At 45.1% G+C, this 27,221-nt stretch overlaps 1 protein-coding gene and 1 long non-coding RNA gene across 2 annotated transcripts in view; both read left to right on the top strand.

Moving 5' to 3' along the window:
- Window positions 1–9,141, top strand: part of SCPEP1 (serine carboxypeptidase 1) — a 33,527-nt gene extending 24,386 nt beyond the window's left edge. Inside the window, exons 11-13 of the mRNA XM_041726568.1 lie at window positions 2,562–2,699; window positions 4,240–4,403; window positions 8,549–9,141. Of these exons, the coding sequence (XP_041582502.1) occupies window positions 2,562–2,699; window positions 4,240–4,403; window positions 8,549–8,611 (365 nt within the window). The 3' untranslated portion in view covers window positions 8,612–9,141. The remainder of the gene's footprint in view (window positions 1–2,561; window positions 2,700–4,239; window positions 4,404–8,548) is intronic.
- Window positions 9,142–10,150: 1,009 nt separating this feature from the next.
- LOC121473890 overlaps window positions 10,151–27,221 on the top strand; it is a 31,499-nt gene continuing 14,428 nt past the window's right edge. The window contains exons 1-2 of the long non-coding RNA XR_005983255.1: window positions 10,151–13,147; window positions 16,080–16,187. This is a non-coding gene — a long non-coding RNA (uncharacterized LOC121473890). The remainder of the gene's footprint in view (window positions 13,148–16,079; window positions 16,188–27,221) is intronic.

The raw sequence follows: 27,221 nt of genomic DNA, 5'->3' as shown, positions 1-27,221 counted from the left end.
GTGGGCACCTGGGAATCCTCTCACTGGTCTGACATTTGTATCAGTTTGGAGTTTTCCATAATAAAACAAATTGAGATAAAAAAGCCACTTCCAAAGCCACTGTTGGTTGTGGGCATGACTTCCAGACAAAGGTCCTTTGGGGCAGGCTTTGACCAGCTTCCTGGCCAGCCCCCCTCACTCCCCCTGGTCCTGATGCTAGATGTGGTCTGGGGTCTACTGCATTCTGTTCTGGAGGCCATATTAGGAACTACTGGGGGTCCTCAGAGGCCCAGACCAGGTAGAAATCTGGGTAAGTTCCTGCTCGGTCCTATAGGGAGGCTGTGAGCCAGCAGGACTCCCAGAGTCCTGGAGAGGAGACACTCCAGGCTGAGAAGGGCTTCCTTGAGGTCTGAGTTATCCCAAGGCTATGCCTTTCTAGGGCAGCCCCTTGATAGCTGCTGAGAGCCTAAGACTCCGCTCTGGCCCTGGCTCCCTCGGGGCACATGGGCTGTCTTCATTTCCACCTCACCCCTCAGAGTTTTCTAGAAATGAGGAGGAGGGAGTTAATTAGATTAAGTGAAAGGATACAGTGTCAGAGCTTTAGGGTGGGTACCACCATGGGGAGCTGTCGTGGCAGAGTATAGGGGTGTAAGCCACTGGGGGAAGGCAGCTAAAGGTCGAGCCTCCTAGAGCACCATTTCTGCACTGCCCCTTCAGTTGATCCCTGTGACTTTGTTATCCAGAGCCAGCCTCTCTGGCTATGAGGCCCCTCCATCCCCGCCCCATGCAGCTGAACGCACAAGGGGACTCCATTTTTGCAGACAATGACTGATGGAGAAACTCTCTGTGGCCCCAGTTGTGTCCGTGCAGAAAGGACAGACTTGTCGGCCCGCTAGTGTCCTGCGCTGTGGGTGCCAGACTTGCCATCCATACCCAGTGTCCTGCGCTCTGGTTTGTAGTTAAGCCTACGTGCTCTGGAGCAGCCCGGGTGGCTCAGCGGTTTAGCGCCGCCCTCAGCCCAGGGCGTGACCCTGGAGACCTAAGATCGAGTCCCACGTCAGGCTCCCTGCATGGAGCCTGCTGCTCCCTCTGCCTGTGTCTCTGCCTCTCTCTCTCTCTCTCTCTCTCTCTCTGTGTCTCTCATGAATAGATAAATAAAATCTTTTTTAAAAATTATTTTTAAAAAAAGCCTACATGCTCTGGAGCCCCCCCAACCCTGTGCTCACAGCCCCACCTGCCACTGACTAGCTCTTTCACCCTAGACATGGTTCTCAGCCTCTCTGAGCCTCGTCTGCTTTAACTGCTGCACGAGTTAAGGCTCCTTACCTCCCAGGGTTGATGAAGAGGAAATGGGGTGTTGCTTGTAAGGTGCTTGCTTCACGCAGTGACTGGCAAACAGAAATGAACACTAGCTGCTCTTAGCGTCCCATACAGCGTTGTGGCGAGGACGGTCCGGAATGCAGCAGGAATGCACTATACTGACCAGCTTCTCTCTTGTGGGGGGTCCTCCTCCTCGTGGCTTTCCTGAGGGCCAGCTCAGCGTTGCTTTAGGTCTGATTTGGTTTATTACATGGTCCATGTGCCCACTCTTTCAGAGTTTACAACTTGGCCCTGGTGTTACTTAACGAAGAAGGAAAGCTCACACCTGCCCCATTGTTCCCTGAGAGGACCAGCCAAGCAAGTGTTTTGTGACGCTCCCTGTTTGCTTGGGCATTACCGTTCTGTAGGTTTCAATTCCTCTTTAAAAATGACAACTAGGGGGACGCCTGGGTGGCTCAGTGGTTGAGCATCTGCCTTTGGCCCAGGGCGTGATCCCGGGGTCCCGGGATCGAGTCCTGCATTGGGCTCCCTGCATGGAGCCTGCTTCTCCCTCTGCCTGTGTCTCTGCCTCTCTCTGTGGCTCTCATGAATAAATAAATAAAATCTTAAAAAAAAAAATGACAACTAGGGGCACCCTGGAGGGCTCAGTCAGTAAAGCATCCAACTCTTGATTTCAGCTCAGGTCATGATCTTGGGGTTGTGGGATTGAGCCCCACAAGGGCTCCCTGGTCAGCAGGGAGTCTGCTTGTCCTGCCCTGTGCCCCTCCCCTTGCTCATGCTCTCTCTCATATGTAAATAAATAAATAAATGAATAAAATCTTAAAAAAAAATAAAAATGAGTCTGCTGTCATCACAAGCACTTGAGTGAATAGAGCACATGTGTTTGATAGGCTTCCCATTTATTTATTTATTTAAGATTTTATTTATTTATTCATGAGAGACAGAGGCAGAGACACAGGCAGAGGGAGAAGCAGGCTCCATGCAGGGAGCCCGATGCGGGACTTGATGCTGGAACCCCAGGATCACGACCTGAGCCAAAGGCTCAACCACTGAGCCACCTAGGCATCCCAATATGCTTCCCTTTTAGGTGACTATCTCAAGGCATGGATCTGGGCTGGCTGGTCCCCATGGCTGAAGCGCTTGTGCTCTCAGCCTTTTTAGGTGAAGTACAGTGGGCACCAGGGCCCAGGAGGCTCTGGTCTGAAAGGTGCCTCTTGTGGCAGATTGCAGGCTGTTACCTCTTTCTCTATCCTCTTGTGCAGGCCAGTCTGCCAATGTCTTTGAGAACATGGAAGGGGACTTCATGAAGCCGGCCATCAGCATTGTGGATGAGCTGCTGGAAGCTGGGGTCAATGTGACCGTGTATAACGGACAGCTCGATCTCATCGTGGACACCATAGGTAGGAACACACTCTGAGGGGCATGTGGAGGCAGTTCTGTGGGTTGAGCTGGAAGGGAACTGACCTCCGATGTGGCAGTCATTTGGGCCTGGTGACACTGAAATGCCAGGAGGAAGGCCCTTTCCTGTTAGGTCCATCCTCCCTGACCTTGACCTCTTTGAAGAGGACAGAGCTGTTGATGTAGTTTTAGAACATAGGTGAGGTTTGGTGGAGTGAGGTCTGGAGCTGATGGCCAAGAAAGAATTCTGGAGATATCTTTGGTGGAAAATTGTGGTTTTATTAAAGCATGGAGCCATGGGCAAAAAGAGCTGCTGCCCCAGGGTTGTGAGGGGTAACTGATTATATACTTGGGAGTTGGGGGAGGTAAGGAAAAAGAGAGGTTTTCAAAAGAACTCTTGCATGCTAATGAGGACCTACAAGATATTGGAGGCCTCGTTGTTGTCAAGTTAAGGGTGTTTCTCCCTCTAGTAAGGCATTAATATTAAGATAGTTGAGAGTTTCCTTCTGGAAGTGAGGTTATTGATAAGAATGGTTTTTGCTCGTAAATCATGAAGATATTTGTAACCTTAGGGCGACTCATGTCTTGCTAGACTGTGATCTCTATTAGTTAACCATTTGTTTTTCCTTCCCTTAGCTTTAGGGCAGCCAGGAGTGCCTGATGAATGTCACACATGTCCCATTTGGAGGAGAGGGGCAATTTGCAGGGTGTCAGCTGGTGCTTTGCCCTTAGCTAGCCTTTTGCTCCCTCATCACTGTGACCCCTTAGAGAAGCCTGGGCCTGCCAGATTGGAGGCCCCTATGTATGATTAAGAAAAACACAACAGTTACTCCTGCAGAAATAGAAAAGGAGACATTTTCCTGGCCATGGGATAAATGCACTGTTGAACTGAGTTTTTGTCACTGTCACAGTGGTAAGCACTGCAAGCTGAATTAAAGCTAAATCCTACTGACTCTGTAAATGTGAGGATCCAGGGGAATAGCCTTTGTGGTTCTGGTTTCAGTAGGACCAGGTTAAGACTTAGAGGCAGGTTCTCCGAACCAGCAGGTAAATCGAGGCACACTATCTGACAGGTATACTTCTTGAGGTCAGCAGGATTGACTGTTTCCACCAATTGTAAGCCAAGGGCACTGAGGACACTTTGAAAGTGTTCTGGGTTTCTTCCATGACCTGCCCAGGTGATCCACGTTAGCACTTCCCAACGCTGAGACTTCTTAGTCCTCAGAGAGTCCTGCCACCTCCAGAGGTCCCCAATTTCCTTCCTTCAGAGCTTACAGTGGTAGGAGACGCGGAGGCACAAGTAGTCAGGCTCTCAGCTTTTAGATTTCTCCCAGGTATCTTGGGTATCACTGGCAGTTTGCTAGAAATGCAGAGTCTTGGGTCCTACCCAGACCCACCAACTCAGAATTTGCATTTTTAACAAGATCTTGGGATGAGTTATGTGCCCATTAATGTTTAGTAAATGTGAAGTTATGGGATGTAGATTTTTGTTTCTCCCCAGCCAGCTATTAATGGAGGGCCCTGCTTTGTTCTTCTCTCCAGGTCAGGAGGCCTGGATACGGAGACTGAAGTGGGCAGAACTGCCCAAATTCAATCAGCTCAAGTGGAAGGCCCTGTACAGTGACCCTAAATCTTCGGAAACGTCTGCTTTCGTCAAGTCCTACAAGAACCTGGCTTTCTACTGGATCCTCAGAGCTGGGCACATGGTGAGGCCATATCCTCAGCCTTTGTCATGGGCCCTTAGATTGAGATCTGAGATTGAAGCCACGGGCAGTTGATTACGCACGGGTACACTGCCTGGACTGGTCTTAGAAAAAGTGCTTTGAGTGTGGAAGTATTTCCAGGTCTCTAATGAAATCCTGCTGTTAATGCTTCATTCCTTTGAATCGAGAAATTCTCATTTAAAAAGCTAAATCCTTTTGAGAGCATTAAGCTGGGCTCTCTTTTACTCTTTTTTTTTTTTTAAGATTTTATTTAATTGAGACAGATTGAAAGGGAGAGAGAGAGCATAAATGGGTGGAGGGGCAGAGGGAGAGGGAGAAGCAGACTCCCCACTGAGCAGGGAGTCTGACATGGGACTCAATCCCAGGGCCCTAGGATCATGATCTGAGCCGAAGCCACATGTTCAACTGACTGAGCCACCCAGATGCCCCTACTTTTTAGTTTAACTGAGTTTTTTTTTTTTTATTTTAAAATGTTTTTTTTTTTTTTTTTTTGTTTTTTTTTTTTTTATTTATGATAGTCACAGAGAGAGGGAGAGAGAGGCAGAGACATAGGCAGAGGGAGAAGCAGGCTCCATGCACTGGGAGCCCGACGCGGGATTCGATCCCGGGTCTCCAGGATCGCGCCCTGGGCCAAAGGCAGGCGCTAAACCACTGCGCCACCCAGGGATCCCAAGTTTAACTGAGTTTAACATTACTTTCCTCTTAATAATTTGTTTTAGGGGAAGAAGGGAGAAATTGTCTACCCCTAACATTTTCAGGGAGTGGAAACCAAAGTGCAACGCTCTGGCGTTGCATGGTAGAAGGTCGCAGTGTATGGTAGAAGGTGGGGGGAGTGTCTCTGAGCAGCAGTAGCTTTCAGAATTCCAGTTTGGAAGCAGCTTTTTGCACAAATATGAGGCTGTCTGATTCTTGTACTTGCTAAGCAAACATAATATCTTCCCCAGGCTGTAGGTTGACTGGGTGCTGTCCATGGGCTGAGGGAGATTATGGAGGGATAAATTCACTGTAAACACATGTATTTGCATAGTGTACACACACAGACATCTGCAAAGGTGCCAGAGGGGCCAGGTGCTTCCCTCATGGTTATGCTCTGGTCTGGCCACTTAAATACAGGTCTGTCTTCTTTCCAGGACAGTGGTTTCCTGGAGGAGATTTGTTGGGAGGGGTGGTTATGTGCCCTCGGGCAGCTCTCCCCACTTGTCCGCCTGGTGCTTAGGATAGAATCTCCATGGAGAATCTCCACTGCTGAGGGGCAGTGGTCTGGCTAGAGAACTGGCCTTTAAGCTCCGTTTGTGCATCAGGCACATAGTTTGCACATCAAACACACATAGTATGTTTACTTGGATGGCAGAGGAGGTGCTAATAGAGATGTCGGCAGGGGCCAAAGTGCCCTCTCCACAAACCAACTCCTTGGGGGTATGAGCTAGGCAAGGAGGAGGTATAGAAGCCAGAACAGCACGGGCAGGTCCAGAGGAGCCTCAGGCAGGGCACTGGGGAGAGATGAGGCTGGGGATACCTTGCCAGGGAGCTCACACATATCCTGAAAGCAATGGCGTGCCATTGAGGATCTTAAAGCAAAGGAGTGAAATTGCCAGATTTGTTTAAGAAATGGCATTCTCGCAGCAAAGGGCCTGAGATAAGATGGGTACAAAGAGCTGATCTAAGGCACTTTTATAGTAATCCAGGAGGGAGAGAGAAGTAGAGGAAATTTCATAAAGTATCAGAAGGGGGAACTGACAGGACTTGGTAACTGTTTGCCTGTAGAACTGCCAAGTGGGACGGCTCATAAGGCAGCTGAATATATATACTGTGCATATATGATCGGGAGTCAAATTTTTGTTCTTGGAGAGAGAGATTTGGAAGTCAAATATGAAAAAGGTTAGGGATGGGGCCCTGGGTACACCAGTATTTAAGAGGCAGAAAGTGAAAGAAGGATCTACAAATGAGGCTTGAGAAAGGACAGCCAGAAAAATAGGAGGGAGACCAGGGGCTTAGGCATCTGCCAAGTCTCAAGGGGCCCGATAGTGACACAAGCTGCCACCATTTCAGATAAAGGAGCAAAGTGTCAGCAGTGAGTCGGGCGCACTGGTATCCGTGTTGCTCGTGGCAAGCGCTTTCAGTGCAGTGGCAGGCCTGGAAGCCAGCCTGGAAAGGGTGAAGCAGATGAATGAGCAGTGAGGGAGGGAAGACAACTTCTTGGAAACCTGGAAGGAAGTAGTGGCCTGCCCCTTTAAGAAACTTGATCTGAAAAGACCAGTAGAGGGAAGCCAGACCCAGCAGGACCCAGGGTTAGGAAGGCATTTTGTTGGGCTTTAGATAGTCTGAGTACCCTCAGTATCAGCTAGGGAAGAAGCTAGTAGGAGGTCTTAGGGCACAGTACTGTGACCAGAAAAGGGTCCCTGCAGGGGTAGGTGGGAGGGGAAGAGGAAAGGGGAGAGGAAGGAGATTGCATGCTCTCTCGCTGGCATGCTGGAGTTCAGGCCATTTCCACTGGCTTGTCACCAATAGAACCAAGACATCAGTTGGCACAGCCTTAAAATAGCTCCTGGAAACTGTTATTAAATTATCCCCAACCACTTCCCCTTTAGTGGATGAAATGTCGTTCTGGTATATCCCACTGTGCCTGTGTCTCAGGGTTGGGGTTGGACAGGAGGGTTGGGGACAGTAGTGTGCCATAGAGAAGCAAGGAGCTATGGACTCTCAGAACTTGGACCATCAACTTGACATCCATCTTTTTTTTTTTTAAGATTTTATTTATTTATTCATGAGAATACACAGAGAGGAGAGAGAGAGAGGCAGAGACACAGGCAGAGGGAGAAGCAGGCTCCATGCAGGGAGCCCAACGTGGGACTCGATCCCGGGTCTCCAGGATCAGGCCCCGGGCTGAAGGTGGCGCTAAACCACTGAGCCACCTGGGCTGACCTCGACATCCATCTTTGAGGAGGAGAAACTGAGGCCTCTGTCCCTCCCCTTTTTGATGGTGTATGGGAAGGAGGTTTATAAAGGAATTATTTGAAAAATCTAAGGGATAGGGTGCCTAGCCAGCTCAGTCAGTAGAGCTTGTGACTCTTGATCTCAGGATCATGAGTCTGAGCCCCACATTGGGTGTGGAACCTACTTGAAAAATCTAAGGAAGGGGCACCTGGAGGGCTCAGTGATTGACTGTCTGCCTTTGGCTCAGGTCGTGATCCTGGGGTCCTGGGATCAAGTCCTACATCAGGCTTCCTGTGGGGAGCCTGCTTCTCCCCCTGCCTATGTCTCCCTCTCTGTCTCTCTCTCTCTGTCTCTCATGAATAAATAAATAAAATCTTAAGAAAAAAAAAGAAAAAAGAAAAATCTAAGAAAAAACAAAAGAAAATTGAATAATAACAATAATAAAAAATGAGATCTCCCCCCCCCCCAAAAAAAAAAATGGGATGCCACTCAAACAAAGCATCTGTTTGTTATATCTGTTGATAGATTTACTGTTGGCTTCCCTCTTGGCTATTTTGTACTCTGTTCCCAGTCTGGTATCCCTTGTACTCAGAGAATCCTTTAAAATGTTTAGAATCTTAAAAAAAAAGTTTAGAATCTTCCCTCTTCCTTGAACAGGCTAGGTCCTGGTAACATAAGCACTGGTCTTTTTTTTTTTTTTTTTAAGATTTTATTTATTTATTCATGAGAGACAGAGAGAGGATCTTATAAAGAAATCAAGGGTCTTGTAAAGAAATCAACGGGTGCTTGGGGGGTTTAGTAGGTTAAGCATCCAAGTCTTGATTTTGGCTCTCGGTCATGAGATTGAGTTGGACTCTGCTCAGCAGGGCATCCACTTGTTGATTCTCCTATCTCCCTCTGCCTCTCCCTCCCTCCCTCTCAAAAAAAAAAAAAAAATCTTTAGAAAAAAAAAGCAAGCAAGCAGATCAGCTCCAATTGGAGTGGCACATTCTTTCCTAAATGCTAACTTCTTTAGACCCCTGCAACCTGATGAGCTTTTGTCCCATGCAGGGGTCATTGCACAGATGGGACCCTCCTTCAGGGGCATCGTAGGCAGCTGGCACTCCTCCCAGGAGCAGGGTCTTGGTATGTCATCCCTGAACCCCTTTGAACTCAGAACCAGGAGTGCAAACTCAGATACTGTTTGGTTCTAGGTTCCTTCTGACCAAGGGGACATGGCTCTGAAGATGATGAGGATGGTGACTCAGCAAGAGTAGGATTGTCTGGAGGTGAAGTGCTTGGCCTTGGGGCCCAGGAGGCCGGAGTAAGGACCCTGAAGCTGTAGGAGGCACCATTCTCCCCACTGGCTTGTGGCTTGCACCTGGCTTGCAAGGCTTTCCTGGCCCATGATGGTTCCCACCCACTTCTCCAGAAAACACTCGCTGCCTCTGTGCACCTGGAAATCATTTCTGCTTCTAAGAAACCTCAATCTTTTTTTAATGGATTTGTTTTCATCAAAATGAAGGGTTGAAATAGTTAACATTTTTGAATTACAAAAGTAAATTATGTAATTTATAGGACAAAAAAGAGATACAGGTAAAATAAACACCCTCTTACTCCTTTCCCTGGGATAAGCTCTGTTATCAATTTAGCATCTACCCTTGCAAGTCTTTTTCTGCTCTATATGCATATATATTTTTTACAAAAATGAAATCATTACTGTATGTTGTTTTACTACCTGGTTCACATATCAATTTGCCCCAAACACCTCTTCATGTCAATAAACGTTCTTCTATAACGTTGTTAATAGCTGCTGAGCATTCCATTTTGTGGATGTACTGTCACTTAGTACCAAATGCACAATTGTTTCACAGAAGCAACATCTAGTTTGTCACTGCTATAAACAGTGCTCTGGTGATTCATCCTGACAATTATATTTTTATACACATCCTTATTATTTTCTTACAGTAAATTCCTAAAGGCTTAATTGTTCAGTCAAAGAATTGTAACTTCTTTAAAATTAAAATGATGTCTTTAATTTTAAAATCAGGACTTTTAAGTTTTAATTTGCAGCTCGCAGTCTGAAGAAGGGATGTAATGGCCTCTATGATGGCCCTGAAAGAAACACTATGTCATGTGGTTGTGGCACTGAGACATTGAAAACCAAACCCAGGGCAGCCCGGGTGGCTCAGTGGTTTGGTGCCGCCTTCGGCCCAGGGCATGATCCTGGAGACCTGGGATCGAGTCCCATGTCAGGCACTTTGCATGGAGCCTGCTTCTCCCTCTGCCTGTGTCTCTACCTCTCACTCTCTCTCTCTCTTTCTTTCTCTCTCTGTCTCTCATGAATAAATAAATAAAATCTTTAAAAAAAGAAAAAGAAAACCAGGGGGATCCCTGGGTGGCTCGGCGGTTTGGCGCCTGCCTTCGGCCCATGGCGTGACTCTGGAGTCCCGAGATCAAGTCCCACGTCGGGCTCCCTGCATGGAGCCTGCTTCTCCTTCTGCCTGTGTCTCTGCCTCTCTCTCTCTCTCTGTGTGCCTCTCATGAATTAAAAAAAAAAAAAAATCTTAAAAAGAAAAAGAAAAGCAAACCCAGAGTCTTCCTATAGAACCTGAGGAGAGTGTTAATAGAGGGTTATGCATCTGAAACTAATGATGTAACCTATATGTTGGTTAATTGAATTTATTTATTTATTTATTTATTTATTCATTCATTCATTCATTCATTTATTAGAGCACAGAGGAAGTGAGAGAAGCAGATTCCCCACTTAGTGGAGAGCCTGATGTGGGACCTGATTGTGGGACCCTGGGATCATGACCTGAACCAAAGGCAGATGCTTAACCAACCGACTGAGCCACTCAGGTGCCCCTAATTGAATTTAAATTAAAAACAAACAAACAAACAGATTATACCTAGATAGCCTGCCCCCTTGGAGCTGAGACTAAAGCAGGCCTCCTTGGGCAGGGGCAGCCTGCACTTACCGGGGTTCGCTACTGGAAGGAAAGCACTCCTGTGTGCCCTTGGACAAGGACAAACATGACAGGCTTATTATGCTGGATCCTCCTGGACTCCACCAGTGCATATTATTCTGCTGCTTCTGCTGGGTATCCTTTACTGAAAGATTTACCTATGAATGTAACTACTTACTGAGTCCTGTGAGTCCTTCTAGCATTGAATTACAACACAGTTGGAATTCCCAGCCTCACAGGGTCTCTTTCGTTAGAAGTTAGGGTATTAGGGGGCACCTGGCTGGCTCAGTTGGTATAGTATGTGATTCTTGATCTCAGGGTCCTGAGTTTAAGCCCCAAGTTAGGTGTGGAGCCTACTTAAAAAAAAGAAAAAAGAAAAAGAAGTTAGGGTAATAGTTGGGAAGGAATCTGAGGTTTAACATTAGGATAGTCACATGGGTAGATTGGAGTGAAGCTAGGGACCTCAAACCTTTTTTGCCACTAGAATCAACTCTTCCATCCCTGCCTAAGGAAGTTAATCTTCTCTTCCCCTAAGATCCAATAACCAATTACAAGATGCCCAAAGCCCTCTTCCGGCCACATTACATTCTTTCTCAACCCACACTCATGCCTTCGTGGGAAATTCCCTATGATCAGTTCCCTTGGGGAGGAAGTCTGGGGTTTAGTTACAGATGGCTCTACATGGTGGGCATGCATCACCTGAGAGTGGACAGCTATAGCACTAAAGCCCTTTTCTGAGACAGCCCTGAAAGATGAGCAAGGGAAATCCCCCCAGTGGACAGAACTTGGAACATGTACCTGTTTGTTCATTCCTGGAAAGAGAGATGGTCAGAAGAAAGGGTCTGTACCAACTCATTCTTTTGGCTGAGTAGTTGGACTTAGAAGGAACACAACGGAAAAATCAAAAGGCCTGAGGAAGAGGTATGAGGATAGACCTTTATGGCAAAATATGAAGCTAATTTGTGTTCCATGTGAATCCTCGCCAAAGGGTAGAGGAAGATTTTAATAATCAGATGGGTAGGATGACCCATTCTGTAGACATCAGACAGCCTCCTTCCCCAGCAATTCCTGTGAACTCAAAGCCAACCAAAGTGGCCACAATGACAGCAATGGAGGTCATGCATTAGCTCTTGGACATGGACTTGTGCTCACCAAGACTGGCCTGGCTACAGCTGCTGAGAGCCTAATCTGCAGCAGAAGAGACAACACTGAGCCCCTGATATGGCACCATTGCCCAGAAGGATCAGCCAGCTACCTGGTGTTAGGATGATTACATTGGACCACTTTCACTATGAAAGAGGCAGCAAGTTGTTCTTATTGGAGTTGACACTTGCCCCGGACATAGACTTGCCTTCCCTGCCCACAGTTCTTCTGCCAAAACTGCCATCTGTGGCCTTACAGAATGTGTCATCCACCATCATGGTATTCATAGCAGATGAAATGCAGAAGTGGGTTCATGCTCTTGGCATTCACTGGTCTTACCATGTTTCCCCGTCATCTTGAGGCAACTGCCCTGATGCATGGTTGAATGACTTTTTGAAGATTTAGTTACAGTACCAGCTAGGTGGTGATACCTTGCAGGGCTGAGGCAGTGTCCTTCAGTATGTGGTATATGCTCTAAATCAGCATCATGCTTCTCCCACACCCTGGATCCAGGAGTCCAGCAATCAAGGCATTAAAAATGAATGTCACTCCTCTCACTATCAGCCCTATTGACCCATTAGTCAAATTTTTGCTTCCCCTTCCTACAACTTTAGCCTCTGCTGGTCTAGAAGTCTTAGTTATAAAGGGAGAAATGCTTTCACCAGGAGATACAGCAAAGATTGCCTTGAAATGGAGCTTGAAGCTGCCATCTGGTGTCTTTGGGCACTGAATAAACAGGCAAAGGACTGGTGGGTTGATTGATCCTAGCTATCAAAGGAAATTGGGTTGTTACTACACAGTAGGATAAGGAGGGAGAATGCAGGAGATCCTTTGCGGTACCTTATAGTACCCTCATTGCCTCTGATTAAAGTCAAAGGAAAACAGTAATAACTCAGTCTATACTGGTAATGGCCCACACCCTCCACAAAGCTTTGGGTCATTACACCAAGCGAAGGACTACAACCAACTAAGGTATGTGCTGAGGACAAAAGAAATATGAAATAAGTAATGAATGATTATAGTTATAAATACTAGCTGTGACCTCATTACCTGGTATAGAATAAAGACTGTCATAGTTACAATTATTTCTTCCTTATTTGAGTGTGAATATATTTTAATAAATATTAGCCAAATTTTTAAAATCTCTTCTCCCAACCCTTTATTTTCTAATTTAAGATATGCTCATAGTAAATAGCTTTATATGTAAATATTTAAATTATAAGATGTCAAAAAGAGAGTATGAACCAGCTCAGAAAAGAAAGCACATTATTCAAAGACATAAGGGACCCTGAGACTGTTCTGAGGAGAAGGTCAGTGTGGTTTTGGGTGCACAGGGAATATTGTGTCATGTGATGCAGAAGCGTGATTTTGTTGTTATCTCTATTTGGAGAATAAGTGTGGTTTAAGGCAGTGTGTACAGATGCCAAGACAAAAAGGGATGGACTGTGGGATCTTTGTAGTGTTTCCACTTGCCTATGCCAAATTATATTTTCTAGAATTACCTTTCCTGCATGTTTCTGATTAGAATGGCCCACAAGACTAGAGATGCTCATGGAGATTTGGAGGATGGACATGAGACAGTGGCCAATTCAGCCCAATCATGCTGTCATTTATCTGTCAGCTCAGCTCATTAGCAGCCGCGCTTGCAATGGCTCCACCTTCCCCTGGATCCTCCTGGAGCTTCTCTGCCTCTTGGGCCAGGTGAGTGTGCTTAGCTCTGTGATAAGGACCCAGCTGGCATGAGTCTCTGTCCCATGGACTGTCCTCCTGGACACCAACTCATGGGATTCAGATTGTTCTTGTTCTTTCTCTACTGTATGTCTCCTATCCCTTCCGACTGCTGGCCCTGTGTCCTTCAGTCTCCAGCAACACATTTCAAAGGCACCAGCTTTAAGAAGGCTGCCCACCCAGCTCCCACACCGCAGGAGTCAAATCCCCCCACCACACACAAATGCACAAACATGGATGTGCATGCACACAGTTCTGCTTCCTGATTGAATCCTGACTGATACCATAAATTAGATTCAATTATTCTTTAATGGATTCAGAGGTCCCCACAACTGGAATCTGCATGTGTGATAATGCCTTTCTGTTCTGAACATGTGAGCACCAGCTTAATCAGATGCAGAGCCCTGGGTCACATCTCTCCTTCATTGTTAGTTTCAACTGCTGCTGAGAAATTTGAAAACAATTTGACTTTGTTTATTTGTTTTTTTCTTTACTTTTATAAACAGTTAATTTGGATACCTGGATGCTATACACCTCTTCGTTTAATCTTTTAGTTGGTAACTACAGATGGTACATTGATGGTTATAGTTTTTCTAAAGATTTTGTTTATACATGAGAGACACACAGAGAGAGGCAGAGACAGAAGCAGGCCCCCTTCAAGGAGCCCAAATGTAGGACTCAATCCCAGGACCCTGGGATCACGCCCCGAGCCAAAGGCAGATGCCCAACCACTGAGCCACCCAGGTGTCTCTGGTTTTTATAGTTTTTAAGTAATTTTGCCTGATATTTAGTGAGTTTTGGAGTTTTGTTTTGTTTTTTTGTTTTTGTTTGTTTTTTGTTTTTTGTTTTCAGAGAGAGAGAGAGAATGAGGAGGAGTGAGGGGCAGAGGGAGAGGGAGTGAGAGAATCTCAAGCAATCTTCGTGCTGAGTTTGGAGCCTGACAGGGGGCACGATCTCACAACCCTGAGATCATGACCTGAGCCAAAATCAAGAGTCAGACACTTAATCCACTGAGCCACCCAGGTGGCTCTGTAGTGAGCATTTTGGTTTCTGGATTCAGATCTTCAGTTCAGCAATACTTTCCACTGTTTATGTGAACATTGTTTCAACTTTTTTTTCTTTAAAGATTTTATTTATTCATGAGAGACACACACAGAGAGAGAGAGAGAGAGAGAGAGAGAGAGAGGCAGAGACACAGGCAGAGGGAGAAGAAGGCTCCATGCAGGGAGCCCAACGTGGGACTCGATCCCCGGGTCTCCAGGATCACGCCCTGGGCTGAAGACGGCACTTAGCCACTGAGCCACCTGGGCTGCCCTATCGTTTCAACTTCTTGTTCCCACTTTTTGTCGTTCGGTTTTCATCCTGGGTACTTTTAAGCAAGACTGCTGCCAGGTAGTAGCTAGTGCTACTAGGGTGCTAATCATTTTGCAATGTATAAACCTGTCAAATCAATACATTGTACACCTGAAACTCACCCAATATGTCAATTATATCTCAAAAAAATTGGGAAAAACAAGACTACATCAATATTACTATAATTTTTGGTAAACTCTGAGTTAAATTTTTTTGGGTCAATATTTTTTTAAGTTTTATTTAAGTCACCCCTACCTATACCCAACATGCAGCTTGAACTCATGACCTTGTGATCAAGAGTCATGCACTCTTCTGACTGAACTGGTGCCCCAAATTTGGTCAATTTTTGATGTTTCTAAAGCGTTTTTATTTTCTATAATTATCTTTTTCCTAATCTCCCCAAGTTACACCAGCTGCTGTTTCACCTTCATATTGATGTCTTCTTGTCTGCCTCTTCATTTTCTAATTCCTGGACTCCATGTTTGCTCTAATCTCCTTGAGAGGGAGCAACGTATTTAGATTTTCCTAGTATAAACCTTCGAAGGAATGTTCCTCATTTATCTTTTGTATCTCTCATTAACTTCCTCCATTTTAGTTGAGTGTTGGTTTTTTTGTGTGTTTTTCATGTTCGTGTGTTTGCTTTTTTGTGCATGTATCTGTTTGAATGAGGGTGGTTATGGGAATCCTCTAATTCCCCATCCAGTTCATCTGGCTATTTCTTAGATCATTCACTTACTTAGATCTTATTTAGGAAGATTGGATGTTGTGGTTCTATATGGTCCATTTAGTCTTTCCGCTGCCTGAGGGAGGGAATGCTGGCAGATTGGGCAGTAATTATTGGGAACGTATTCCCTGTATTCATTGTGTTTTCTGCTTCAGGATGGACAACCAACCACTTTGGTAAGAAGCAAAGTCAAGAGAGACCAAGGGACTTCTTATTTGCTTGGCAGATTAATTATCTATTGCTGCATAATAAATTACTTATAAACTGTGACTTAAAACATTTATTATCCAATAGCTTGTGTAGGTCAAGAACCTGGGTATGGGGTGCCTGGGTGGCTCAGGTCATGATCTCAGGGTCCTGGGATCAAGTCCCACTCAGGCTCCCTGTGGGGAGCCTGCTTCTTCCTCTGCCTGTGTCTCTGCTTCTCTCTGTATGTCTCTCATGAATAAAAAAAATAAATAAAATCTTAAAAAAAAGAACAAAAAGAACCTGGGTGTGCCTTAGCTGGGTCCTGTACTTAAGAGTCTCTCACTAGGCTGCCATCACAGGGTTGGCCGGGGCTATAGTTGCCTCAAGACTCCAGTGGGACCTGCTTCCAAGCTCACTCATGAGGTTGTCGGCAAGATTCTGTTCCTCACAGGCTGTTGTTCTGAGGGCCTTTCCGTTACTTGCCCTGTAAGCCTCTCCCGAGGGCAGCTCACAGTGTGACAGCTTGCTTCATCAGTGCAAGCAAGAGAGGAGTCAGAATGCAGCAAGATCAAGGTCACCATCTTTAATAAGTGATCTCGGAAATGCTACTTCATCACTTTGGCCTGTTCTGTTCTTTAGGAGCAAGTCAACAGGTCCAGCCCACACAGGAGCGGAGAGGATTACAGAACGGCCCGAGTACCAGGAGCTGGACCATCATCGGGAATCCTTTAGAAGCCAGCTACCATGGTGGGTTGACACTCTGTTTTCTCATACTTGCTTCTATCTTTATTCACCTCAGATCCCTTTCTGTCAGGAATAGGGTCAGTGGAGAAAGCATGGTGACGTGTGGTCTTTTGGGCTCTCCTCACTCCTCACACTGCTATGGTGGAAGAATGAGCTCACCAAAATGTTTTAGATCTCTCCTGATGCCTGCCTGACAAGTGGGAGGAGCAGTGGTGCGACCCTTAAGAATTGGCGTCCACTCACTTTGCACCACACTGCAGTCCTGCCTTGCAGTGGGGAGTTGTGTCTCAAACCTGCTCATCCTCTGACAGTTTGGTCCAGATGACCACCTTTGAACATTTATTCTGTGCTAGACGTTCTGCATGGATTTTCACATCTGATTCCCCCAGGCTTCTGCAGTGAAGTACAATCATTTGTTGCCATTTTTTTAAATAAGATTTTATTTATTTATTCATGAAAGACACACAGAGAGAGAGAGAGAGAGAGAGAGAGAGAGGCAGAGACACAGGCAGAGGGAGAAGCAGGCTCCATGCAGGGAGCCTGATGTGGGACTCAATCCCCGGTCTCTAGGATCACAACCTGGGCCAAAGGCAGCGCTAAACCGCTGAGCCACCCAGGCTGCCCCTATTTGTTGCCATTTTAAAGCACTAAAGAAAACCTAGGCTTGGAAAGATCACATAACTTGGCTGCGTTCCCACAGCTATGGGTGGAAGATTGGGAATGTAAGTGTGTAACCACCATACAAAGTTTCAAATGCTCTCAGGCAAAGGGGTTTGGTTTCAGAGAGAGGGTGCTTTAGGTTACTTTGTTTTCGTCCAAATTCATTTTGTGAACTTTCCTCATTAGTGATTACAAAGTTGGATTCAGATTCAACCCTTTTCTGGCAAGCACCATCCTAGGCAATTTTCCCTTCTTGTTCTCCTGAGATAAAGATTTAATTATGCCCAATTTACAGATGAAGAAACTGAGACCCAGAGGTCACACAGCCCACAAGGGGCAGAACAAGGGAACCAGCTCATCGTACCTTCCTGCAATGGGTTTCTTCTCGATTTGCTGTTTTGTCCACTTAATGCCTTTTTACTTTAGGCCTATCCCTTCAAATATGCTTCTCTAATGGCTCTCTTGTGGCCTTATGTTCAAATCCACAATCCTTAGTAGACCCAGAAGACCTAATAGAATCATTCTCTTCAGCCTCATCTGGTGTTTCTCTATCCCTAGTTCTTTGCACTGCAGCATATTAGAAGATGGGTTTTTGGGAGGATCCTACATACATTGTATTTTTCCCTACCCACACTCAGAAATGATTCTTTTTTTTTTTTAAGATTTTATTTATTTATTCATGGAGGGACACACACACAGAGAGAGAGAGAGAGATTGAGAGGCAGAGGGAGAAGCAGGCTCCATGCAGGGAGCCCAATGTGGGACTCGATCCCATGTCTCCAGGATCACGCCCTGGGCTGAGGCGGTGCTAAACCGCTGAGCCACCCGGGGTTCCCGAGAAACAATTAACAAACAAACCCCAAAACAAAAAAGTCAGCAGATAAGAAAACCAAAATAGATTGGAGGACATAGCTCAGTGTTTGAGTCAAAATCCACCTGCTAACTCCCAGTCCCCAAACTTGACCTTGGACCAGCCCACCTAAGGGAAAGGTGGCCCGTGGAGGGCAGACACTGCCTCTCACTTATCCCAGTAGAGAGAGAAAAAGGAAAAACCAAATCCTGAGATCCAGCGCCTATGCTAGATTGGATCTACCCAGTCAAGAAATGTTGACCAATGTCGGTGCCCCACTGTGATGATGAGTACTGTGGCTCAGTTCTCCAACCTCCAGCCCACCCTCAAAGGCACCTTCCTGACTGCAGAGGTCAGAAGGCTAAAAATGTAGTCACAGACTCCTTTGTAGCTAGGGGTCTAGTTGGAAATAGGTGCAAATTTGATGGTGGCCCCTTTTTTATTTTTGTTGTTGTTGCCAACAGGTTGGGGTGTAGAAACATGAGATTTTTCTGCAGCAGCCATCCAGCACTCATTCTTGGAGCATATCAACAGGCTCTTGTGGCAGTTTCTTGACTAAGGTCTCCAGGCCTCTGACTTGCAACTATAGAGGTCTGTGTTCAGTCAGTAGTCCAGTGGAGGGCTTAAAGGTAGTAGCCCCACTCATGGGCCATTTCTCCTGGCTTCTTGGAGTGACCCTGAGGCCTTATCCTAGAGCCAATTCTTCCCCTCCTCTCAGTCTTTCCAATGATGTAAGCACAGAAACCTGGTAAATCCTTTCCTACCCAAAGCATCTAGAGAGCTTTTTCTTTCTTGCACCAAACTTTGAATGATACTGTAGTGCCAGAGCCTGACAATTAGCTTTTTAGATCATAACACAAGTGCCTGCCATTAACTAAGCCTTTGATTGCCAAGGCATCCATCTTAAAGACGTTCATGTCCAATAAACATACTGTCAGCTACACACATAGATAGAGAGCCAGGCTGCCCCATCCATGAAGTTCCCCTTTTAGAGAGCCCGGGGTGACCTATATAACTGGCCACGTGAGTGTCCCTGCCTTTCCCTTCCTGGGCTCTAATTCTGCTCTTATGTTTTATTTTTAAAGTTATTCTTTTTCTTTTTCTCATGGAGATATAATGGATACACAACATCGAGTATGTCTTAGGCATAGGATGCTGTTGACTTGCTACACTTACGTATTGTAGCATGCTTACAGCACAACGGGACCCAGCACCTCTGTCATGTCACAGAATTTTTTGAGTGTGTGGTGAAAACAGTTATGATCTAGTTTCTTAGCAACTTTGAACTTTATAGTACAATTGGTTGTAATTGCTATGCAGTGCATTAGATCTCCAGAACTTATTTACCCGCTCTTATGTTTTAAATTCACCAATAAAGATTGAACTCGTGAAACCTAGGTCCCCACACTCAACCCAGAAAAGGCAGAGTCCCAGGTCTGCTGCTCTCTATCCCTGACCTCAGGGTGTGGCCTTCAGGCTGTCATGCCCCCTCTGGGGCTTGTGAGTAATAAACCCTGTTTTGTTCAAGTTCCCTGAAGCTTATTGGGATGTGCATCTTGCAGTCCAGCCTCTGGGTTGACTCCAGTGGGAGGAGGGGAGGCGCACAGCAGTAGTAGGGGCCCAGGTAAGTGCTCCCAGGCATTCCTGGCCGGTGCCATCACATTACTGTCTATAGGCTGAGACTAACACAAAACAGATACCCATCAAATAACTCACCCTTCCTCACTGTGGAGGATTAAGGGCCAGAGGCCAAGAGTCTTTAGGGAAGACTTAAAACCAGAAATAAGGAAGAGGCATTTCTCCTCCCTACTCCAACACCCAGCCTGGACTGGTCACGTGCCCTTCTCGATGAGATATGTCCTGCTTCTCCCCACCTGGCTACTTCCTTACTTACCTTTCAGGTCTTGGCATAAACAAGACCTCCTCCCAGAAGCCTTCTCTGATATCCCACATGAGGGTGAGAGCTCCCCTCCTAGCACCCTACCCATACTCTAACCCTCAGGCTCCTTGTGATGATGTCCTCATGTCCCTGGTGCAGGGAGGGTGTTCAGTGTTCATTAGATGGCTGGCTGGCTGGCATTCTGGGGTGGGGACGGAGGAAGGGCACGATGGACCTCTTCCAGATTGGGAAGTGTGGCCCTCGAGCTTCATTCTTGGCTCATTGGAGTTTGCTCTGTTGCAGGCTCCTACCTACCTCATTTACTTTGGTGGGATTTCAACACTTAATGATGACACCCACTTTTTGTCTCATCTGTTTATGAAAATTTGCCACATTTCCTCCTTTCAGAAACTTGGCCTCCTTATTTGTGCCGCCCTTTTTCCAAGTGTTTTGGCAGATGAGGTTTGCCATAGTCGGATCTTTGGGAGTAGTGTCTTCAGTGACTGCAAGAAGGGCATTTCTCACAAGGAACTGTGCTGTGACTTAGAGCTGCCTGTTGTGAGGTTGGACTTTATGGAAGTCCATATCCATGCATGGTGTTGATTATCAAGCAGGTTGTAGGTTGAGTGTGCCAAAGCCTTCTTTGCTGAAAAATGGATTTGTCTTATATCTTAGAGGACTTCAACTACCTGGACGAGCCCTCTCTGACTTCACCTCCAGGTTGTCCCCAGATTAATAAGACTCTCTGTCATCTGGTACAGCTTCTGATGTAGGACTGTCCCTGGAATCACCATTATCCCTTTCCCCTACCAGGCAATAGAGCTCTTCAAGGGAACAGAAAAGTGTCTGACTCATCTCTATATCCCAAGCACCTGGCCCACATCCTGACAGGTAAAGAGCACTTGATAAATATTAGCTGAACTGAAATTGTGGGCATCATGTTGGGAGCACAGAGCCTACCTAAGAAATGGAGAAGGCTGCCTTTACAAGAAAGTCTATCTCCCCTTTCACCCATCTCTCACCACACTCTGAGACCTTTCGTGGACTCCTGCCAGGTGCTCCTTCTTTGAATGATCTGGAGAACTCTGTCTGGTTGACCTGTAGAATGACCTGATGTGGGAAACAAAGGCAGAAGGAAATGTAGATAAAATTAAATGTCCTCATAACCTGTAGCCAGTTGACAAATACTTGAGGCAGGCAGAGTATAAAGTTCCTCCAGGAAACTCTCAACTGTTAATGTTAATACTTTGCTAGAGGGGAAAACAACCTTAGCTTGACAAGAGCCAGGCCTCCAGTACCTTGTAATAGTCTTCTTTACCATATGAACATCCTTTTGGAACTTCCCTTTGTCTTTACATCCCACAGCCCCAAAGTATATAATCAGTTGCTCCTCAAAATCCTAAAGCAGCAGTTCCTTCTGCCCACGAGTTCTATCCCCATGCTTTAATAAAACCACCTTTTTGCACCAAAGACATCTCAAGAATTCTTTCCTGGCTGTTGGCTCCAGACTCCAACAATATTCCAAATCTAACTGGGAACCAAACTTGGGTTGCACTGTTTCATTACCTCAGGGTCTTGATGAGGAGTTTCTTAATATGTCTGGTCTTGGAGATACATAGGATTCTGATCAGGTCATCAGCAGACACTTTGGTTTCATTAAGTGAAACAAGTTTTCGTAAGATCCTTTTTTTCTTAAAAATGTGTGACCTTGAAATAATTTTTGAAAAAAAAAAGTGCCTTTCCTACCTTATCATCTTAAAATTTGCATTTCTAACTACTATACCATGTGAACAACTATCATTTACTGAGCACCTGCAGTGTATGAAATGCTGGGCATTCATACATGCCTCATTTGTCTTATTTATTCTTTACACTGACCTCATGAAATGGACACCTTAAAAACATCCTATTTATGAGGAAATCAGTTTAGAAAGATTAAGTATAAGCTCTTCTAGTTTTGATCCCTAAGGAAATTTAATTTTGGTATGTTTTTAAACATCATGAATTTCTATTTTATGCCTGTTTAGTGGGCATAATTGAATAGTATTGCATAGAAAACTTTCCAGTGATTGGAGCTTCCAGATTGGTGAACAAATCAAGGTGCTGAACAGGTGACATACACAGAGAGGATATGGAAGCTCCATGCACCTCACCCCGCCCCCATACCCCACCCTATGTATTCCTTCCATTTGGCTGTTCCTGAGTTACATCCTTTCTAATAAACCAGTAATAGTAAATAAATAACAACCACAATATCTTTCCAGGTACTTATGTAAATTTTATAGTTCCCATTTTCTGGACTCAGAGTAATTCCATGAAATTGATTTTTTTTAAAGATTTTATTTATTTATTTATTCATGACAGAGAGAGAGAGAGAGCCAGAGACACAGGCAGAGGGAGAAGCAGGCTCCATGCACTGGGAGCCTGACATGGGATTGATCCCGGGTCTCCAGGATCACGCCCTGGGCTGAAGGCAGAGCTAAACCACTGGGCCACCAGGGCTGCCCCATGAAATTGATTTGTAATGGTTGATGTCATTCATCTTTATGTTTATGTTAGCCTCTCTTTACATTTACTGCCACAAGCATTCTTTATCTACAACAAGATAATATTTTGAAATGCTAATACTTGTGATTTTCTTCTCGGTCTTACTGAGTGTATGGCCCTTCACCAAATCATCCGGGGACATCTAAAATGCCTGGAGAGGGGCACCTGGCAGACTCAGTCCAAGGAGTATGCAACTCTCAATCTCTGGGTCGTGAGTTCAAGCCCTACAATGGGCATGGAGTCTACTTGGAAGGAAGGAAGGAAGAAAGGAAGGAAGGAAGGAAGGAAGGAAGGAAGGAAGGAAGGAAGGAGGGAGGGAAGGAAGGAAGGAAGGAAGGAAGGAAGGAAGGAAGGAAGGAAGGGAGGGAGGGAGGCCTGGCATTTTTAGAACAATGCAAATAGAGGCACCTGGTTGGCTCTTGGTAGAGCATGCAACTCTTGATCTTGGGGTCATGTAGGGGTGTAGAGATTACTTAAAAAAAATTAGGAACCATAGCTTTTGATTTGCAATATAAAAGAAAAGGTATTTGAGAAAAAAAGGCCCTGCAAGGAAAGGGTGGAGAATGTGTGTCTTACACACAGATGGTATCAAAGATCTACAAAAGTGGAGCCTAATTAAAGTGATGAGGATAGATCTAAGGATAGAGATTGAGGTTAGTAAAACTCTGGCAATAGGGAACTCAACTCATCTTGAGTTTCTGCAGAGGTCTGAAATAGAATTGTAAATTTGGGATCAGTGGTGTATAAATGGTGCATTGGTTGCCTGTCCAATATTAATTCTCATTTTCTAATTGAGATGTAGTGGATATAACAATGTGTAAGTTTAAGGTGTGCAACATATTGGCTTGCTACATTGCAATACATTGCAATATGATGACTAGAGTACATTAGCTAACACCTCTTTCATGTCACATAATTATCATTTCTTTTTCATGGGGAAAACGATTAAGATCTAATCTCTTAGCAACTTTGAAGCTTATAGTATGGTTGACTATTATCACTATACTGTGTATTAAATCTCCAGAACTTATTTACTAGTTGCAAGTTTGTAACCTTAAACATCTCCCCAGTTCTCCCATCTCCCAATCCCCAGTAACCACCATTCTACTCTCTGGTTTTATGAGTTTTATGAGTTCTTAAAATTCCACATGTAACTGATTTCATATGGTATTTCCCTTTCCATGTCTGACTTACTAGCTCACTTAGCATGGTACTCTCAAGGTCCATCCATGTTGTAAATGGCTGGATTTCCTTCTTTCTTATGGCTGAATAATATTCCACTGCATATATGTAAATTCTCTTCATTCTGTCAGTCTCAAATTTGTTCAGAGTGAAGTGTGCCTCATTAAAGATACCTTCTCTGACTCCCTGGCTGCTAGGAATGGCCAGCTTTGCCCAATGGGAGGGAAGGAGAAGTAGGTGGATAGTTTACCAGCATACTTTATACAAAGGGATAGATGAGACTTGAGTGCAGTTTTGTCTTTTCCCCCTCTGCCCCAAATATAAACTTGCTAGAGGCAGAGCATCCATCTTTCTTAAGGCAAAAAAGAGCATGCAAGTGCAAGCTACGTGTGAGGATGGTGGAGAAGAACAGAAGAGGGGCCCTGGGACAATGATGACATTGTAGAGCTACTGTGCCAGTCCCAGATCATGTAGTCTTACTAGAAAAATAAGCCCCTCTTTGGTTAAGTTATAGTATAATGACTTTTTCTGTTGCATGTAGGCAAATGCTACCCTGCTACTGATGACTGCTGAACCCAGGGGGCCTTTATGGAATTGCCCAGGGAGAGTCTAGACTGTGAGGAGAGAGGGAGGCCTAATGAGAATCCTATGGGAACTTGAAACATGTAACAACCCGACAGAGGAGGCAGACTTACAAGAGAACTTGGAGAAGTAGGAAGAAACCTGAAATCAGTGTTGAGCAAGGAGTGCTTGGAAGTAAGCGTCTCCAAGACCAGGAAGCAGAGAGGTTAAAAGAATCATCTCATAGACAAATTACCTGGATTCAGTCCTGGCTCAGGTCACTGCTACCCAGGTGATCTGTGTCTCAGCTTCCTCTTCTGTAAAATAGGGATAATAATAATAATAACCGGGATGCCAGGCTAGCTCAGTCTATAGAGCATGAGACTCTTGACCTTGGGGTTGTAAATTTGAGCTCCACGTTGGATATAGAGATTACTTAAAGAAATATATTTTTTAAAAAGAATCAAAAAGTATACTGTAAGGTTATTGTTAAGTGTGAAGGGCATACAGTAAACCCTCAGTGAGCATCAGCTGCTATCATTGTTAATCATTCCACAGAAGAGGAAGGTGTTTTAGTTTTTGTTTTTGTTTTGGTAAAGGCTAATCCCTCGAGAGGCCTGCAAATGGTGTTATCCTCCACAGAATTAATAAACATTAGTCATCAGATGGGCCTAATGAAAGGCCGTTCCCTCTGGGGTAGTACGGAGTTCCTCCTCTGAGTCTGGCTGGCTCATCCCGTGATGGTACACTGGCACAACATTTTCCATTCATAGAGGTATTCAGAAGCATTTGTTGAACCCCTTCCATGTGCAGGAACCATGTCAGATGATGGTGGGATGCAGAAATGTACGATACAGTGTGTGCATGTGTGCATGGGTGGGAGGACCCCCCTGGACACCAACAGCAGCCACAACCTTTTTTCTGCTGGGGTTGAACCAGGACAGATGTGACCCTCAAGAGACACCTCAGGAAACCTGAAGAAGAGGCTAACTTGGCATAAGGCAGAGCCAAGAAATGGAGAGCAATAGAGTCCCAACGTAATGATATATTTGAACCCTGTATCAAATAATATTTGAAGGGAGAAGTATTCTCCAACTTTTTCCTGTGGAATCCGATGAATTGCTTAAACCATTTTGAATTAGATTTTCCTTCACTTGCAACTGAAACAGCCCTAAATGATACAAGTGGTACCTAATTCATATTTGCCTCCTGCCTTAAATTTCACTGCTTTGTTCAAAGCTGTTAATGCTTAATTAAATGAACTGTTGGCATTGCCTAGCCAGCCAGTTTCAGAAACTGGAGTAAATCCTAGGTACTATTTTTTACAAAATTATATTATGGAAAATTTCAAGCAAATACGATAGTAGAGATGATAGTATAATGAGTCACCATGTTCCCATCACTCTGTTTGGACAATGATCAACTCATGGGCAAACTTTTTTTTACCTATTCTACATTCCACCACCCTCTCCCAAATGGATTATTATTGTTTATTTTTTGAGAGAGAGCTAGAGAGAGCACACGATTGGGGTGAGAAGGGCAGAGGGAGAGAGAATCTTAAGCAGGCTCCATGCCGAGCATGGAGCTCAATACATGATGCTGAGATCATGACCTGAGCTGAAGTCAAAAGTTGGATGCTTAACTGACTGTGCCCCCTCCTAGGCACCCCCCAATGGGTTATTTTTAAAGTATATCCCATACTTTATTTTATTTGATCAGTGTGCTTGTCACAGGACATCACTCTAATTGCCAAGGAGCAGATGTAGTGGAGGTCTAACCCCCTTGAGACCCCAGGACTTCTCCAGCAGAGGATTTCCCTTGATGCTGGCAAGTCGGAACGGTGACTTCCCATTACAAGTGGTGTTAACAATGATGCTGGGATGCCTGGGTGGCTCAGGGGTTGAGTGCCTCCCTGCCTTTAGCCCAGGGCGAGATCCTGGAGTCCTGGGATCAAGTCCTGCATCCGCTCCCTGCAGGGAACCTGATGTGGGACTCAATCCTGGGTCTCCAGGATCATGCCCTGGGCTGAAGGCGGTGCTAAACCACTGAGCCACCAGGGTTGCCCTGTAAACCTAATTTTTAACAGAGGTACAGTAGTTCATTAAGAACATATTCCATAGTTGATGTGCCCATTCCCTCACATTTTGGTATTCTAATTCCATTTTGTGTGTGTGTGTGTGTGCAGTTATAAATAACCATGTGATTAATAATGGTTTTGTTTAAAACTTTTTCTGTATTTAGAAGTATTTAATTACTATGAACTACCAAAAGCAAAATTACTGGTCAAATAATATGAATATTATAGAGTGGGGCATTTCTTTCTCTTTTTTTAAAGATTTTATTTATTTGACAGAGAGAGTGAGAGAGCACAAACAGAGAGAGAGTGGCAGAGGGAGGAAAAGCAGGCTCCCCCGCTAAGCAGGGAGCCCAGTGCAGGGCTTGATCCCAGGACCCTGGGATCATGACCCAAGCCAAAGGCAGATACTCAACCGACTAAGCCACCCAGGTGCCCAAGTGGGGCATTTCTTTTTTTTTTTTTTTTTTTTTTTTAAGATTTTATTTATTCATTCATGAAAGACACACAGAGAGAGAGAGAGGCAGAGACATAGGCAGAGGGAGAAGCAGGCTCCATGCAGGGAGCCTGATGTGGGACTCCATCCCAGGACTCCAGGATCACTCCCTGAGCCAAAGGCAGACAACTCAACCGCTGAACCACCCAGGTGTCCCAAAGTGGGGCATTTCTAATACTGATATATTTTTAAAAAGATTTTCTTTATTTATTCATGAGAGAGACAGAGATAGAGGCAGAGACATAGACAGAGGGAGAAGCAGGCTCTACGCAGGGAGCCCGATGTGGGACTCAATCCCGGGATCACAACCTGAGCCAAAGGCAGATACTCAACCACTGAGCCACCCAGGCATCCCTCTAATACTGATTTTACACCATCTTGTATTGTTCTATAATAATCTCAAGAGCCATTCTAATTTTTTCAAGATAAATTGATAAATACTGATGAATTTTAAGAATATAAGCCCTAGAGTATATGACAAAGAAATAGGATTTTTAACTGGGTACGCTGCTGTCTAGAAAAAAGAACTACATTTGCCAGCCTCCCTTGTAGCGCAGCACAACCATGTGACTAAGTTTTGGCCAATGAAATAGAAGCAGAAATATTCTCCTGTTGGTGGCTCAAAACCTTTCCCATTAGGTCTTTTTTGCCCTCTTTCCCCCCCCTTTTTTCATTTTAGTGGCTAGAAAGTGCATGACACCTTTTGGGGTAATGAGCATAAGGACCAAAGCACAGGCATGGGAGAAAAGCTGGAAGAAACCAGGGTCTCTGAGGACTCTGAAGTACAG

The sequence above is a fragment of the Vulpes lagopus genome, chromosome 12, assembly GCF_018345385.1.
Source record: "Vulpes lagopus strain Blue_001 chromosome 12, ASM1834538v1, whole genome shotgun sequence".
Classification (NCBI taxonomy): Eukaryota; Metazoa; Chordata; class Mammalia; order Carnivora; family Canidae; genus Vulpes; species Vulpes lagopus.
This window is presented reverse-complemented; position numbering and strand designations above follow the sequence as displayed.